This window comes from Cygnus olor, chromosome 7 (genome assembly GCF_009769625.2).
Source record: "Cygnus olor isolate bCygOlo1 chromosome 7, bCygOlo1.pri.v2, whole genome shotgun sequence".
NCBI classification, from domain to species: domain Eukaryota; kingdom Metazoa; phylum Chordata; class Aves; order Anseriformes; family Anatidae; genus Cygnus; species Cygnus olor.
This window is the reverse complement of record NC_049175.1, coordinates 19,560,796-19,579,048: the sequence shown is the minus strand read 5'-3', so window position 1 is coordinate 19,579,048 and position 18,253 is coordinate 19,560,796. Positions and strand designations below refer to the sequence as shown.

General features: G+C 36.1%; 1 protein-coding gene across 1 annotated transcript in view; it reads left to right on the top strand.

Moving 5' to 3' along the window:
* Positions 1–17,802, top strand: part of ERCC6 (ERCC excision repair 6, chromatin remodeling factor) — a 47,584-nt gene extending 29,782 nt beyond the window's left edge. Inside the window, 14 exon segments of the mRNA XM_040563269.1 lie at positions 4,717–4,887; positions 5,357–5,533; positions 6,872–6,988; positions 7,777–7,872; positions 9,645–9,863; positions 10,639–10,749; positions 11,249–11,368; positions 12,441–12,535; positions 14,396–14,478; positions 14,481–14,540; positions 14,624–15,352; positions 15,957–16,158; positions 16,501–16,579; positions 16,952–17,802. Of these exon segments, the coding sequence (XP_040419203.1) occupies positions 4,717–4,887; positions 5,357–5,533; positions 6,872–6,988; positions 7,777–7,872; positions 9,645–9,863; positions 10,639–10,749; positions 11,249–11,368; positions 12,441–12,535; positions 14,396–14,478; positions 14,481–14,540; positions 14,624–15,352; positions 15,957–16,158; positions 16,501–16,579; positions 16,952–17,386 (2,694 nt within the window). The 3' untranslated portion in view covers positions 17,387–17,802.
* Positions 17,803–18,253: the final 451 nt, after the last annotated feature.

Below are 18,253 nucleotides of genomic sequence, written 5' to 3'. Positions count from 1 at the left end.
CATCTATGTCGGAAAAGACCTTCAAGATCAAGACCTTCAGGTTGAAGGTTGGACCTTCAAGTCCAACCATCACCCTGATCTACTGAGTCCCCTCGCTAAATCATATCTCTTACTGTCACATCCACGTGTCTCTTAAATACCTCCAGGAATAATTCCCTGGGCATCCTGTTCCAATGCTTGACCACCCTTGCCATGAAGAAATTCTTCCTAATATTCAGTCTAAACCTTCCTGGTGCAACTTGAGACCATTTCATCATGTCCTGTCACTTGTCACTGAGAAAAGAGACTGACACCCTCCTTGCTGCAAATACTTTCCCATCCTAGTAGTAGTCTTCAGAGATAGCTTGAGGCCATCTGGAAGAAATGTAACACTTGATTTTATTTTATTTTTTTCTGCTTGTGGTCACAGAAGATCGTTTGGTTCTTCTGTGATGATTAATGTGTGTAAGTTTAAAGTGGAGAGAAGAATCAAACTGAAGTAGTAGTCCTCCACCATGAAGTCAGCTTTCAGTTTGAGTATGGTACAGCAATTGTGGCTGAGTCTTTTGGTGATGTTTTATACTATTAACCTCTCGCAGTAGTTTACACTCAAACCTGACGTAGCTTAAAAGTGACTTGCAAATACCAAGTGCTCTGACGCCTCTAAGAATGTGAGAAAATAAAGAAGTAAATCCAGCTTCTTGGATTTACACGAAGACAACAGGAACTTCAGTTATCTTGGCTTAACATCTCAAATGTGGGAGGTGGCTGCATTGCTAAGATCAAGGCTGAATTTTTAATTTCTTGATCTTTAGAACAAGTATCATTGTGGTTAATTATTCTTTCTGGTGGTAATCAGATTCAATCTGTAAAGCCTTAACTACTTATTTATTCTAGCCAAATGCTGGACAAAATGCAGCCCTCAAAAGCAATTGTCTCTTCATGATGCTTGCACCTATGGAGCCATCTGTTTAAAGATGACTTTGCACACTGTAGATTTTAAGCCTTCTGCCCTCACAGTAGAGTACATAATCTACATGCAAAGAAAATAAACTCAAGAGATTACAGTTCTTGGCATGACTGGATATAGAACCTTTATTTTAGCCAAAGACTCTTTCTGTGTTACAGATCAAACTTGGATAAACTTTTTATTATGCCACAACAAATAACATTCCTCCTAAATATGTAGTAAGTGCTCTAGCTCTTTTTATTGCAACATTTACATTATTAAACATTGTAATGTGTTCTTGTGAAGCTTCTTCGTGGTGCCATTTAGATTGTTTTGTTGGGGGCGGGGAAATAGTAAAGAGGTTTTATAGGTTGAATTTATGGATCTCTGGACTTAATGGTTGGTTATGAGATAGTGAAAAGGCTGCTGAACAATGCATTTTTGATTGACAAATTATATATAGTTGTGTAAGTGACCAGGTAGGTATCATCTTGGTGAGTTCACATGTGCCTTAAAGGCATCTGAAAGTTTAGAGAATTTCATGGCTATTGTTAGTTAAGTTCTTTAAGTTCAGTCTTACGTGCATGTTTCTATTTAAGAATATTACCATTATAACGCATAACGAGTACAGGTTCCCTTAAGTATTTTTTTAAAAGGACTACTTTAGCTGCTAAGAAGATAAATATTATTTCTCTATGCATTAACAGTTGTGGGTTTGTATCTACAGCAAGGTAATCAACAGGAAGAAAAGGTTTGCTTAAAGGCTTGTCTGTAGAAAACATCACTGAAATTTTTTAGCCTTTAGAAATGGTACTTGCTGAAAATCTTTTAGCCTTTGTATGTTGCGTGTGTCCCAGTGAAGAAGGGGCAACACAATCTATGTAATGACTACAATGTTAGGTGAAAATACTGTCTGTAAATTGCAAAGGCCTAAACTATTGTGCTGAACAAAACCGTAAGATCAGCCTAATTCCATTCATTTGCTTGTTCCCGTGTTCATTAGGAACACTAGGTCTTCTTTTTAAAGACCGGAGGTCAGAATTTCAAAGCTCAACAACAGCTATGTTCTTTTGTCATTAGTAGGATTTGTCTCTAATCTGAACTTTTTTTTTTTTTAGTTTAACAGCGTATGCCCTGAAATATTTCATTGAAGTGTATTCCTAAGAGAGAAAAATAATAATAAAATAAAATTTCTGAATCTAAACAAATGGTAATTGTGAATTAAAGACTACATCATAAAATAGTGCAAATTCTGAAGTGACATGGTATTAAACAGCGTGTCCAACATTAAATCCATTATCATATTTTAAAAGATCTGTAATTATTCCAATAACTGCAACAAAAGCTGAAGCACCCTCTAACAAAGTCTCTAGTACAATAAAATGATAGTTAATAGGTGTTGTAGTGTGAGTTGTTAAAATTGTGGTGTTGTATTTCTTCATTGTCAGCACAAATCCTTGTTTATTAAAAATTTAGCTTGAAGGAAACTTTAATTAATTACAGGTTCAGTAAATCCTGACTAGGATTCTGCTGTGGTGTGTTTACAGTGAATGGCCTTCATGTGCCTGCGTTTCACTTCTGTTCTTTCTGCTACCTGACAGCGTGATTTATGGCTGTTGTTTTCTGCTAGTCCACTGCTTGCCCTCTAGGAGGGATTGGTCTCTTGAGCCTCCATAATAACAGCAGCACTTTCACAAAACATCTTTTAATGACAACAGTGTAGCATTCTGTAAGTCAGGCTAATTGCAGACATACCCTATTAATTGCAAAAACTAGGAGAGGTTACATATTTTACAAGCTTTTAATTTGAAATCGCCCGAGATGATTTGTCTTAAGTGTTTGGGTAGAGATGCCTACAATATTCTATGATAGGCCATTGCCGAGGCTCCAGGACACTGTTGCAGACTGTGGGCAATGCACCAGCTCGAATTAAGGTTTGGATGTTCACACCTGCCTAGAACTCCTGCTATGTCTGTAATACGTTTTGTTGTAAAGATTGCATATCCTCTTGAGAATCACAGCATTGACATTAGATGATGTGTTATGTTTTTACCGGGAGATGATAATCAGAAAGTAAAAGTTTTTGCACAGTTAAATGCAGAAAAACATTTTGAATCTTGGGTTATGTCTCTGAGCAAGAAGTCATAGTAAGAAATTTTACGAGATCATGTACTCTTAACACCATATGATTCTTTCAGAAATAGTTTTTTTTTAATTTAAAGCACTTCTAATGTGTTCTTAATGTTTTTGAATATGCAAATATTTTAGGAATGTGATTTTTTCATTGTTGTCTTTCTTTCCTTTAGCAAATTCTGCAGTGGTTCTACTTTAAATATATATATATATATATATTTTTTTTTTACACTCACTATGCTTGTTTAATACAGAATTGTTCCCCAGCTCATCATCTTCTGCTTTTGCCCCTGCATGCTGATACAGTGTACATTAAATCAGTGATAAAACTCCCATTCATTTTGCCACATTTTGCTCAGGTCCTATGTCATGGACTAATACGTGCAGCTCTTGGAAAACTACTGAATAACTAGTCAATGTACTCTAGCAGTGAATTCATGTGTAAAATAGGGTATGAAATTCATGAAACTGTAAATACGGAATGGGCTTGAGCTTCCACAGATTTTAAGGTAGTTTTGACATCCTCTGACTAAAAGCAGGGATTAATTCTGAGTGCAGCTTGACTATTTTGAGAGTAATCTAAAACAAAAGGTTAGAATTGGTGGTTACCAGTTTATATATCTTTCACACATATGGGATTGATGCTTTTATTTTTTATTGGCAATGCAGTAGCAGCTAACGACAGTCCTATTTTCCTGCTTGCTGTGTAAACACAATATAGCAGAAAGAAAGATTATCTTCATAGTTAGGATGCCCCTCTGGGAAAAAGGAAATTTGGTTTTGTTTTCCCTTCCCTATGTAAGCTTCAGTGACCTCATTTATGTCCTGATATGCAAAGATGCTTAAGCACCTAATTCCAGTTGATTTCTGTAGCAGTTAAGCACCTTGATCGAAATAACCAAATAACCAAATCCATCCAAATAAATAAATAAAAATTGGTCCATGCTCTTTCCCTTCCTGTATAGCAGAAGATAATATCACTTTTCTATTAGATTTATATGTTGAGGACAAATGCAGGAAAGATGCAGTTCTCGAATACTGTGGATGATGTGAAAGTATTCAAGGAAGGCGATGTAGACTGCTCCTGCCCTAGGTAATTTACAGCTAAGAAGGCTAGTTAAAGACATGGGGAAAGGCTATAGCTTACAGGAGAAGCATGCAATTTGGTGGTTAAATAAGAAATTATTGATTCTATTAATGAAAGGGGTAGGACAGAATTTAGGATTAACCAAATATTTTTTTGTGATTGTTTTTGTTTTTCACTTTATTTCTAGCGTTCTATTATATCTTGGATGCAGTACACAAAGGTAGATTTGTGATGCGAGTATAGGAAAACTTGGAGAAACTAGTTACTTTGATCAAATTTCATGTTTGAGTTTCATATGCTGCCTTTGGAAAAAAAAATACTGATTCCTTCTTACCAGGCTTCAGGTCAAATTCTGATCTGTTATACCACAATATTCAGGTGCTTCATTCTTTTATAGATAGGTTGAGAGTCCTATGATCAGTTTATTTTACAGTGATTTTCTCTACGAAACAGATTATCTGCTCTTTCAAAACTTTTTAAGCATACCTTGGACAGCAAACCTGTACTTCTGCAAGTCTGAATTTTCAGTCTTGCTCTGTTACTGACAGCATGCACTTTTTGCTTTTAGGTGAAACTAATTCGTGAAATTGCTTCATGCCATGGAATTTTAATTACCTCTTATTCATACATTCGACTGATGCAGGATAACATCCACAGCTATGACTGGCATTATGTGATTTTGGATGAGGGTCACAAAATCCGAAATCCAAATGCTGCAGTAACACTTGCGTGCAAGCAGGTACTTTATCAAAAACAGGTGAAAGTTTTTCAGTGTGGCGGGGAGGAGGGCCAAGATCTAATAGCCTTATTAAGTTATCATAAAAGCACACATTTGACCATTAAGTAAGAATAAAGCATAAATCTCAATGTTCTATATTTGACTATTTAATTTACTTAATATTTTAAATGAGTTTACTTCATTTATAGAGATTTATAGAGAAAAATATCAGAAATGTTAAATGGAGTAGGAATTTACCATTACGAACAAATGTTAAATTAATGTTAGTCTTTATTTTCTGCTAACAGTTTGTGGGCAATATATTACAGAAGGTTGTTTATTTCAGTAGCGTGGAGCCATATATTATAACATGAGAATTCATTGGTGGTAGAATTGAAAATCCTCTGAAGCAGGAATCACGTTATACCATAAGCCATGAAAATGACTTACTTCTGTCTTTGTTTTAATTTTGCTTTGTTTTAATTACTAGTTCCGCACACCCCATCGGATCATCTTGTCTGGTTCTCCTATGCAAAATAACCTAAAGGAGCTCTGGTCCCTCTTTGACTTTGTATTCCCAGGGAAACTGGGAACGCTACCTGTGTTCATGGAGCAATTTTCTGTTCCAATAACCATGGGAGGATACTCCAATGCCTCTCCTGTGCAAGTAAGTGCATCAAATATATCAGTTCAGTAGAAAAATTGTTATGTTGTTAAGAAACTGACTTTTGAATGTACCTCATGATTTACATTCTAGACACTTTTTCAGTAGAGTCACATGTATATGTTTTACTTATGCGTATGTGAAAAAAAATATTCAACTAAATGAGACCATTTCTTCTGTAGAAAGGCGTAGCATATACACAATTGTTTCTTGTCAAGAAAGTTGAAAAAAATATAAGTACTCTCTGATATAAAGTAAAGTTATGCAAGCTGGGGGAGTGGAGGACTAATCTCATATTTTGATATATTTAAATAGAACTTTCCTCCTTGATTTCAAGCTTCAGCAAATTGTTTCAGATGCTATTGAGGAATGCTTAAAACAGAAAGCTATTTTCATTTTTTAAAAAAAAAATAGGTATCAGAAGTCTGAAAGTATATAAACTAATTTGAAAACAAAAATTTTTTGGAATATCTTCTGAATAAATGTTCCTATTAATATTTGCACTTACGGTTCTGTATAACTTCATAAACACATTTCAAGCTGCCTAATAGATAAATCATATAGTAATCTGTAGACTAAAGTTGTATATAAATGCTAACAAATTTGCTTTCTATTAAATATTATTTTTAATGTTTTGCACATATGCATTTCTAAAGTTTTTTCTTTGAGCTTAAGTGCCTCCCTTGTCCGAAGCTTAGTAATTTAAAATTGGACAGCTAATTTGTTTTTTTTTACATATCAATAATTTATTGTATTCTTTGTTTTGCTTTAAGAGAAATTAAGGTATTTTTAGCCATTACGTACAGTTAATACCCATCTCACACATCCATTACCCATTATAGAACCATATGCTCCATTTGAGGCCAGAGTGACCTTTAGTTTCTGTGATCATGGGGATTTTCTTGTACCGATTTTTTTTAATAGTCTCAAGCGGACACTAATCTTCACTTATTGTCTAGTAACCACCATTGCTTCAGGCCTTTTTTTTTTTTTTTTTTTGATCTTTGGTATGTATTAGCATTTATTCATGTGGGTTTTTGGTTCTGTGCAAGTTTATACTCAGGTCGGTTTTTAAAAGAAATCTTATTTTTGGTCTCAGATTCCACTAACTCACTAAAGATAAATGAGTGGTATCTGAGAAAGAGTTATTTATTAAGTGTTGTTGTTGCTATCATGAATTTATTGCAATTCATGTTGTATTGAGTAAATAACTGTAGGTCTGCATAAATCATAAAGCATCTCATTTTATGAGGACTTTCCTATTACTAATTATTGAATTTTCTTTTTGCTAAAATTAATATCAAGAACCAAAGTAGTTTTTGCTTTTTCTTCCTTTTTCAGGTAAAAACTGCATACAAATGTGCATGTGTGTTACGGGACACCATAAACCCATACTTGCTGAGAAGAATGAAGGCTGATGTTAAAATGAGCCTTTCGCTTCCAGATAAAAATGAACAGGTTTGCTTATCATTACTATTAAATCTGAGCCCTCTTCCTCCCCCAAATCCAGTCTCTCAAGAACGTTTGTCAATAATTCGTGCTAATAACAGTTGAAATGCTATTTTAACTGTAGATAACCAAATTTTGAATTTCCATATACTTTAAAGAGTCTGGGCTACTGTTAAGAATGCAATCATAAGCAGATCAAACAAATTATGTTTTTGTTCTTGTCAGTCACAGAGCCCTATGTAAGTTTGACATAAAGCATAATATTGTGTGCCTTTCAGGATGTGAATATGTGATTTTTTTTCCATTTTAACTTATCAAACCACCTGAAAAATCATTATAAGCTCACACTCAAATGCTAGTGACAGTACAGTTTACATGTACTAACCTGTTGTTTTCACAGGAAGTTCTAAGAATTTGCAATTTGTAAGGGACAAATTTGTAAGGCACCGTGAGAAGTGTTTCCTATAAAAGTAGCTTTGAGAGAATGTCAGCACTGCACAGTTACCTCATTAAAGCTGAAAAATGGCAGCTCCTCCAAAACTAACATTTGAGAGGAAAAAACAACTGGGAAGTGGCACAGAAAATATGATGAAACCCATCTCAGTGTTTGTATTCATTCTCTAAAATTCTAACAAATGTTTATTTCCAGTGTTGTCTATACATTATCTGTTAATTCAGTATTTCAGTATGTTAGATGTTTCTGTGAGGTTTATTTGTAGCATTGTAAAACTTTAAAACTTGCTCAGTCTGGAGTTTACAGGTTGGGCTTGAGCTGTTTGTTTGTTTTGTTTTGGTAGGTCCTCTTTTGTCGTTTGACAGATGAGCAGCGTCAAGTCTATCAAAATTTCATTGACTCTAAAGAAGTCTACCAGATTCTCAATGGAGACATGCAGGTTGGTATTGATTAAGGTTGTTGACAGGTAGAGGTTGATGGATTAAGTCATGGATTGACTTCCACATTTTTTTAGCTGGATTCTGAACAGAAAGGAAAACACATCTCAGTTCTGCTTTTGTGGATGTTTGCTTTTTTTCTTTGAACTGTTTCATGGAATACATAGAGTTAGTGGTTCCTATGTAATGGCATGACCAGATAAAAGTAGGAGTGGAATGGGCTTCAGGATATGTTTGTGGTCCTGGGAACAAATTACAGCTTGTTAGATGACCTGCACTAGTTAACTGTATGCATGCTTTCATCCAATTGCAAATGCAAAGCAAAGGAAGAGTAATTTGCCCTGAAAGTACACAACAGCTATGGTAACTTCTTGATGCAACAGGTGATGATTTCAGTCTTAGTATATACCAGAGCAAATAGTAAGCATCCTTGTTATTGTCTTCATAGTCGCTTCAACATAGTTTGACTCAATCCTCACAATGTAGGTGTTGAAATTGCTGTGGCAAGGATGACAGCAGTAATAGAAATATAGTTTCAAATGCCTGCTGTTGCCTGTGTAAAAGGTCTGCTATTCCTTGTTACTCTTACATTTCACACATTTGGTCCGTTTGACATTTGTATACATGCAGTGGACACTTTTCACTCGCATTTTAGCTGTAGGGCACAGATCTATTTTTTTGTAATAGGAATATTTTGTTGTTGTTATAATGCATTATTTACTACATTTCCTTGTCTTGTGAGCTGTGAAATCTTTTCTCCCCTCATACTCAGTGGCTCCAGCTAGTTGCATGGTCATTACAGCCATGTATATTGCAGTGCCAAACAAAGCAGATATTTACCTGACCCTTTTTTTGACTTCTTTTTCTAGATCTTGCAATGGTACAGGGGACAAGTTTCATTGAGTGGATAGCAATTTCAGTTATCACAATGAAAATTATTTTAAGGAGCTTGATCTTCAAGAGGCAGCTTGTACAAGACTATCTGCAGAAATTTGCTAAGGTGTTACAAAATAGGCTCTCGTATTTTCTAGAGATTTGAAAATTTTGTACAGTGAATGTCAGTGCTTTTGTTGGATGTTCTGTGATGTCACCTGTGAATCCCAGCTGAAAAAACAAAACCCCACTGTTGTACAGGTAGACCATAGATTATGTGCTGGCTCATCCAATTTTTAGTGATGGAAGATTGATTCTTTCAACCCTTTTTTTTTTATGAGTGCCCATTATATCAGATGAATTAATAACACTTGTAATATTATTGAATAAATAACTGAATAGAACTCTTCTAACATGGCATCAAAAGTGATGGTTTTCAACATCATGTGTTTGTTTAAATGTGTTCACTCATCTGTTCTTTGTTACCATGCATTCCGGTGGGTATGCTTCCTAGTAAGAATTTTAATATGTTCCTTTAATAGAACAAACTTGATAGATTTTTTTTTTTTTTTGAATAGGAATAGTCTGACCATGAGCTGCAGCTAGGGACTGCTTCTGCTAATGTGGAAATTGTTGCAGAATACACTTAACCTTGTCATCAGAATAGGTTCACTGTTATATATTTTCATTGACCTTCTCTTGTACTGCTTTTTCCCAAGAAGTTCCATGATACAAGTGTTGGCATCCATTGGTCTCTCTAAAGAGCAAACCCCTATTAAAAACACTCTTCTTGATGATGATTAGATTAATACATTATTATTTTTCTTGTTCTTAGCCACAACTCACATAGCTACAAGTATTTGTCAAGAAATAAAAATATTCTTTCTCCTGTATTCTTTAGGTTTTCTCAGGATTAGTAGCTTTGCGGAAGATTTGCAACCACCCTGACCTCTTCTCTGGTGGTCCCAGGATTTTGAAGGGTGTACCAGATGCTGAAGTAGAGGAAGCAGATCAGTTTGGATTTTGGAAACGCTCTGGAAAAATGATAGTGGTAGAGTCTTTGCTGAAAATATGGCACAAGCAAGGTCATAGAGTGTTGTTTTTCACTCAGTCAAGACAAGTAAGAGGACCTAATTGTTTTTAGTTTAGGTGTTAGTAAAACTGAAAAAGTGTGTGTTTCTTCCAACAAGGCTTGTAATTAAAAACAGAGTTGTTCTTTTTTTTGATGTACTTCTCATAAAATTAATATTATGTTACTGAGAAAAAAAAAAGTGTAATGTCTTTGGAATAACTGGAGATCAGTTCCATAGCTCATAAGCTTCACTGGAATGACAGTGTTGTGGCAAGTGTTGCCCAAATTGAATATATTGGGCCAAAGCTTCTATCAGTTGTACCCATATAATACCAGGCTGAAGCAGTGGTGATGTATTTATTGTCCCTTCTGAACAATTTCAGGATAGAACTGGTAGTCTGTTACATCTAATCCCGAGAATTGCATCTTTTGGGCCAGTAGCATAGCCAGTGACCTTCATTCATCTTCCCTGTATATTCATGATTTTGTCTTGGTTCTGTGGATTCCCTGGAATGCTGCACCACTTACTTATTTAAATTATCTTGAGACCACAGCTTATGGTTTCCCACACCAAGTACAAACATTCCAGTCTTGTATTCAGCAATGAAATAACTATTCTTTTCTTTACCCCAATTACATATGTTGATGAATTTTCTGCTCACTTTATATTCACAAGTTGTTGGTTATTTTTCATGTTTATTTGATTGGCACTGTGATTCTTGTGACTTAATTCTCATGACAGAAATTCTCATGACTTAATCAGAGAGTTGCATAGTCTTCACATCTGGATTTCATTAACTTTTTTTTTTTCCCAACACAACAGATGTTGCAGATCCTTGAAGCCTTTGTGAGAGGCAGAAGCTATTCCTACCTCAGGATGGATGGCACCACAACAATAGCTTCCAGACAGCCCCTTATAACAAGATATAATGAGGTGAGATGTTGTATCCCATATGCTAATTAGTGGGTATAATACCTAGGCTTACCTTGAGTTCTTGGCACTCCTTTTTGGTCTGTTTTTAGAATCATAGATTTATAATATCCTGAGTTGCAAGGGACCCACTAGGATCAAAAAACATGCTACTGCAGGTTTGAGACACAAAACCGGGGAGTTTGGTCAAATGAAACCACTTTCTTAGTGTAAGGGGAAAAGTATCATCTTTTTTTTCATACAAGTTGGGTTTTCTGCTAAGAAAAAAGGAAGAAGAAAAAGGATTGAAGGAAGAAAAAAGAATTTTTGTTGGGCAACAGTAAATGAAATCTAGATCAAACTACTTTTATTTGTCAAAAGAGATATTAAATAAGTGAGGAAACTTCTTCTTCTTGGCTCCCTTTGGATTTTTGCAAATAATAATAATAAAAGAATCCAGGAAATAATGAAAATGATCTTGTGCTTTGGTAATTCTTTTAGTAAATTCTATCTTGCATTATAGGACAAATCCATATTTATTTTTCTTCTGACAACTCGTGTTGGTGGTATTGGAGTTAACTTAACTGGTGCTGACCGGGTTATTATTTATGATCCTGACTGGAATCCCAGTACAGACACACAGGTAAGTTTGGTCCATTGCATTCCATTTACTAGCTAAGTTGAAATAAAACTGAAGGTGATATGATGTCTATAGCGTTAAAGCAGTATGTTGCTCTTCCCTAAGTTGCTGTTGCCAGCAGTGGTCAATTAGGGGACAGCTCCACATTATGATTGCTCTTGTGGCAAAGCCAATTTAAGTGGTTCCCACCACATCCCCTTTATGCTGTTAGGTCTTACCACTCTTCAGTATTGTCGATTCATATAATCAGAGTTTAGCAAAACAAATAGTTGAAATGGAATGGAGGTTTTTGTATTTTTTTTTCCCAAATAAATAAACAGACTAGATGTTTCTCAAGGAAGAGTACAACTGTTCAGCTGTTGAACAGGCATGACTGTTTGTGGTGGCAATGCAGGGTAAGAAAAGGAGAACAAATAAATGTTGCTTAAATTGGATTTGTCAATAAATAATGATATGTAGCTGTGTCCTTAGGAGAAGCTGCTTTTAAGCCAACACCTTAACGGAATTGTTCTTTATTTGATGATGCTATGAGACTCTGCATTATCAAATCCCTTAACAGTATGTGGAGCTTACACATACTTTTTTGAGAGTTAAAAATGATTTCTGGTGGAAATCCTGCATAACTCTGAGATCTGCAAGTGTGCAGTCTGACCTAGAGTAGTCTGTTTTAGTGGTTGGTTCAAAATGTTCAGTAAAAGCTTTCAGTTGAGAAAAAGGAGTAAAATTCAAAGGAAATATAAGTAGATCTCTTTCGGAACAAGCTTGTATAAAGTATATATCTGGGATATATACTCAGAACTCAGACGTGAGTTCTAATTTTAAGATACTAATTTATTCTTTGAGATTCCAGATAGAATTCGTGGTACAATTGGATTCTTGACTTTCTACATAGGTAAACTTTCTAAATTGTTTTCCTCTCCTTCTGAATTAGTTGTCCTAATGCTGTAGAAATACCACAGCTATTAACTTTTTGAACTATTTGTTAAATGTCCAAACTAGGTTTGAAACAGTGGTATCCCTGTTGAGTACTTGTCTAGGAGGCTAATGTCTGGTAACCAAACCTTTTGGGTTTCAGGCTCGGGAACGTGCTTGGAGAATAGGCCAAAAGAAACAAGTGACCGTGTACAGGCTTCTCACTGCAGGTACTATTGAAGAGAAGATATACCACAGGTCAGTCAAAATGATTCCTTGAATACAGACCTGTGCTCAAGAAAATGTTTGCAGCTAATCTGAGGTTGTGTAACAGTTAAACACCTGTGTATGTGCTCACATGGAATGTAACCCCCAACGTTGGTCATGATAGTCATGGAAAACTTTACAATTTCTGCTGAGAAATAGGCTTTCAATATTACATACACTGTGATACTGCCTCTCTGGCTCCGAGACCCCACATGCTAAACACTCCTCGTAAATCTGTTCAGGCAGCTGTGTCCCACCAATTTAGAATTCACTGTAAATTAGAGTATGAGGCATAGACGAGAAAAATGAGCTGCTTATTCAGAACATGAGACTTGACGAATCTGAGGTGCAATTTGAAATCAACAATTCTTTTGTTATCCAGAGGATATGTAAGGATGTATGCAGTATGTATGTGTGTTTGCTACTCTTCAAGCCAATTTGATTTTATTCCCAAATTGTTCCAAAATGCAAGAATTAAACCTCCAGAACTGCCAGTCATGATTGTTATTTATTCCAAAATATAGCTAAAGCCTTAAAGTGCTTGCATTTCTGAATCAATTAAATCTTTTTGTTTGCTCTCCATTCAGCTTTCTTAGTAGTTAGCTTCACTCGTATGAATTCCAAATGAACAACATACATGGGAGTCCTCTGGCTAGGCATTGCTATTTAGAACAGGAGTATCCTCTTTGAAAATGCAGATGAATGGAAAGCTCTAAATAATGAAGTACCAGCACTTATTGAGTTCATTTTTTTTCTCTGCTTTACCACATTGACACAAAGCATCCGCTGTTGGTTGGCTTGCATCCCTCTGGCATACACGTGTTTGAGCAACACTGACCACATCAAGGAAGTGGGTTCTAAGGGTCAGGACAGCCGTCAGAAAAAAAATTAATTTCCAGACCAGTCAGTGGACTTCATGCTTTAAGCAAGTTGTCTTTTCCCCTTGCCTTGTTTTCCTCCTCGCAAATATGTGATCGCCCTTGCAGGAAGCTATGAAGCTCAATTAATTCTGGAAGACTAAAAAGATGGGTGCACTACAGTACCTGGTACCTATGTTTGAACTTAGTTTTTGCCAGTTGGATTTTAAAATAGCTTCCCTGTTTAAGGCCAGCAGAGCTAAAACAATAATAAACATTTTCTGAGAAGTGATTCCCATCCCTTTTTGGGGATGCGTTTTTTTGTAGAGGAAAACAATGCTTATTGTAATCAAAAGTTACATAGTATAAACATGGCATAAAAGTAGATCTACCAATACTAGCAGACTTTTTGCAGCTTAATTCCCCTCAGAATTTGTTTTGTTCAGTCCTCTATAAATGGGCTGTTTTTTCTCTTCCTTGCAACCCCAGTTCTGCTTTCTCTTTTCACTGGCTATCATCCAGTCCTCACCATCAGACTGTGAACTACACTGCTGCTCTTGATTTCTTCAACCAACTGAACTATGAAAATGTCATTTTAACAAGAAATTGTTTTTCACTGAAAGAGCTTTTGGATAGTTTCATTGTGATATATGCAAGCTTTTCAATTTTAATGGACAAAAAAAAAAATCTAGCTGTGAAGTTATTTATTGCTTAGTTAATGGATGCCTCACAGGACATTTCAAGATGGTGGTTACCTGTTGTGTTATGGGATTGTTGTGAAACAGTAAATCCCCGTGTTTAACAATTTAGTTGGTTGTTTGAAAGTTACTAACTCAAGATTGTCTTTTGGAAACTAACATCATCTTCCCACTGCTTAATCATTCTGCAGGGTAACATTAGTGCTTATACAGTTTTCTTTTTAAGTACTATATTCAGTACTTAAACATAGCTAGACATTGTTTCATGCACAAAGTACTTTTTTTCTTTTTTTTAGACAAATCTTCAAACAGTTTTTAACAAACAGAGTGCTGAAAGACCCTAAGCAGAGGCGCTTTTTCAAATCCAATGATCTTTATGAGCTTTTACTCTGAGCAGCCCAGATGTGTCTCAGGGGACAGAAACAAGTGCAATTTTTGCAGGTACACTCTTTTCTAATCTCTTTAATAGAAAAAAAATGTTTGAAGTGTTTGATAAATTGATATTAATTTTATTCATCTCTCAGGTACTGGTTCAGATGTTCAAGTCCCAAAATACCAATTGAAACGGAAACATGAAAAGCCATCTGATGGTGACACTTTGAAAGGTGGTCTCCATCTTGGAAGAAGCAGTTCACCAAAGTACAGCAAGTCATCCAATTCCTACTCAACCAGCCACATGACAAATTCTTCTAAAGCAATAGAAACAAGTGAGGAAACCAAAGGAAACTTGGAAACCTTTAATCAAAATAGCTTTGCAAAAGATAATGCACAGGCTGCTACTAATATAAATTCATCAGATAAAAACAAGGAGGAAAGCTTGGAAACAGATGACAAATGTATGTCTCAGTCATTGCCAGGTGATGCAGGGTCTTCAGAGAATGCCAGCTCTCTAAACAGCATGGTGACTGATGAAGTACATGGAACAGCTAATGTAAATATCGAGGGAGATCTTACCCTTGCATGTAGTGCAGCTGGCTCTTGGGAAAAGCAGGTTGCTAAAACTGAAGATGGGCAATTGGATAATAATCATTATAAATGTACCTCAAAAACAAAGCATAGGGTGGATGTGCTGTCATGTGAGAGCCACAAAGATAAGTCTAAGAAGAAACATCACAAAGATGCCAAGTTTGAAGGGGAGCGTATTCCTCATCTAGTGAAACAAAAGCGCTACAGAAAGGATGACAGTGAAGAGAAGGAGGAAGATCCAAAGAAAAATGATGATTATGTCTTGGAGAAACTCTTCAAAAAATCAGGTAACTGTTCAACAGTGCCGGACTATTTAAACAGAGGTATACAAAGCTTATGCAAATGAGGAAGGGAGTCATTCTGTTACTGTGGTGGTTAGAGTTACAATACAAAATGTATTGTATCTGTTCTGTTACTGTAGTGACATGTTAAAATGTTCATTGTCGAAATGCTCAGGTTATGAATGTACTAATTACCTTGGCACAAACAGCCAGCCTTCCAGAAACTCTTTTGAATGTGAAAGTAATACAGTGGTTCTTCTGGAAATAAGTGAGTAACCAACCTTCATTTAGACAAGAGTTTCACTTCTGTCTGTCCTGTCCATAACAATAGTAATGATCAATTTACCCACATAATTGCTAAGTCTTTTGTGAATAATGACCTCATCAGCACACCAGAAGTGGTTTGCTGTCAAATTGATTGCTCAACTGATAGAAGGGGGATTTCTTACTAGAAATGACTATACTAAAGTGCTGAATATGATCGATCTGAAAATGAAAAAAAAAAAAAGTGATTGTGGCTTTCACTTAAATGGTAAGTTTAATTTTACAAATTAATGTGTAAATTAGCAGGTGTCCTCCTTCACCTTTTTTTGTGTACTCTGTTTGCTAGGAGTGCACAGTGTTATGAAGCATGATGCCATTATGGAAGCTTCCAGTGCAGATTATGTGCTGGTAGAAGCAGAAGCAAACAGAGTGGCCCAGGATGCCCTGAGAGCCTTAAAAGTCTCTCGACAGCGATGTTTAGGAGCTGCTTCTGGTGTGCCAACCTGGACAGGCACAAGTGGTCTTTCAGGTGCACCAGCAGGAACAAAGTAAGTTCACTTCTCACACTGCTTACCCAAAAATCAAAGAGTTCCTTAGAATGCTGTAGATTTAAAAAAAAAAAAATTTTTGCACCTGGTATTTGTAGTAACATGCATCAATGTTGAGTTTCATTTTTTATGTTTAATAAAGACAAAATAACGTATTACTAGGTTAGGAAGTAGTCCATCCTGAAGTACAAAGAAGGCATTCCTGTTGCGTGGTAGAGGAGAGAGAGGTTGGCAGAGCACTCTGGAGAACCCTAGAATGCAAACCCAATTGGTGGCTTTGGCAAAAGAATCTTAATCATTTTGAGAGGGATGTTTATGGAGTTAATTCTTTTGCATGTTTAGGAGTCGGTTTGGTCAAAAAAGAAACCCTATGCTGCTTTCTTCGCATTCTACTTGTGCGTCACCTGGTAGGAAGAATAAGGTAAGAGACACAAGCTAGTATTTCTCTTTTAATAGCTGATCTATGTGAAGTTCTGATTCATGCAACAAATCTGATTTATACTGTAGGTGTGTGTCACATACCTATTTGTCACATGATTATGTATACTTCTAGAATTTTTAGTCTCTCAAGAATGTGATTTTTCATTTTTTGGTATAGCATCTTGATAAAGTCTAATCAGGTACAACAAACTGCAGCATGCTCTGAGATGAGAATATACTGCCTCTTTATTGTGTATTTCAGATGTATAGCTTCTGTGTGCTCACGTGTGTTGTTTAAGTCTAAATGGCAGGCAGATTTTGTTCAACAGATTCAGCGTATCTCAAAATCCATAGTCTGTATGTTTATTTGCAGGATGCGGATACAATAAAGAAAGAAAATGTAAAGAGTAGTAGTTCCAGTGCACACTTTGATGGAAAATCAGAAACGGGAGAATCGTCATCCAGTGCACTGGAGTCTTCATCCTTATTAGCTAAGATGAGGGCAAGAAACCACCTTATTTTACCACAAAGGACAGAGAGTGAGGGAGATGAGAATCTTCATCAAGCACCCGCTCCAGCCACAGGTTCAACAGAGTACGATGAATTGCTGGTGGATGTGCGGAACTTCATAGCATTCCAGGCCCGTGTGGACGGTGAGGCTAGTACTCAGGAAATACTGCAGGAATTTGACTCCAAACTGCCTGCGGCACAGTCTTGCGTCTTTAGAGAACTTCTTCGCAACCTCTGCACCTTCCATAGGAGCCCTAACGGTGAGGGTGTCTGGAGACTGAAGCCAGAATTCCGCTGACCTCTGTCGAGAGAAGGCACCTATCTGCACTTGGCCAATACTCTGCTTTCAGAGACTTGGTGTTTGTCTCTTGAAATGAGAAATTATTTCATGTTTGTGATTTAATAATTGACTTGAGCAGACAGTGAAGCAGCATTCGTTGCAGGCTTAGATCTGACTTCATTTCTGATTTAAGCTATTTATATGAAAGTGCCATCTACCTCATAGGTGAAACAATACAAAATATCAGCACCTTTTCTTTAAAAGAAATCTTAATATAAACGGGATGAAGAACACCTACTGACATTTTACTGCAATAAAAACCATGGATGTTGCCGTGGGCTATAAGACTTTTATTTGATTTCTGTGAAATACCAAGAACTACTTTCTCAATTTTCTATATGTTACTTGAGTAGTCATTAGGCACATAGTGTACCATCCAAATTAAATAAATAAATAAAGATAGTGGTCAGCATGAGAGATTCACTTGTACTGACAAAGGTATCTAAATCATTAAGAAGCTTTCATTACTAGTGAAAATTTGCTTTTAATGTTGCTGCTTTCATTGTTGCCAGCATCTAACAAATGAGTGTAACTTACATCACTAATTAACTTGGAAAATAATTTTTTTTGCCACAAAGGTTTAATCACAAAAATGGAAAGTCTGGCAGGATATTGAGACAACTGAAAGTTGCTAATTATGGAAAACTGATTAGATTATGGAAAACTCATTTACCCCATAATCATTGATTTGGTCACAGTCCTGTACACAGTTAGCAGTTGCTTGGTACCGTACTTCTTACCAGTGGGGTAACAGTAACTATTGTGTTTGTCACAGGTTGTGGACTGATAATTGAGATCCCATGAAAAGTTTGCAGGTCTCATTGT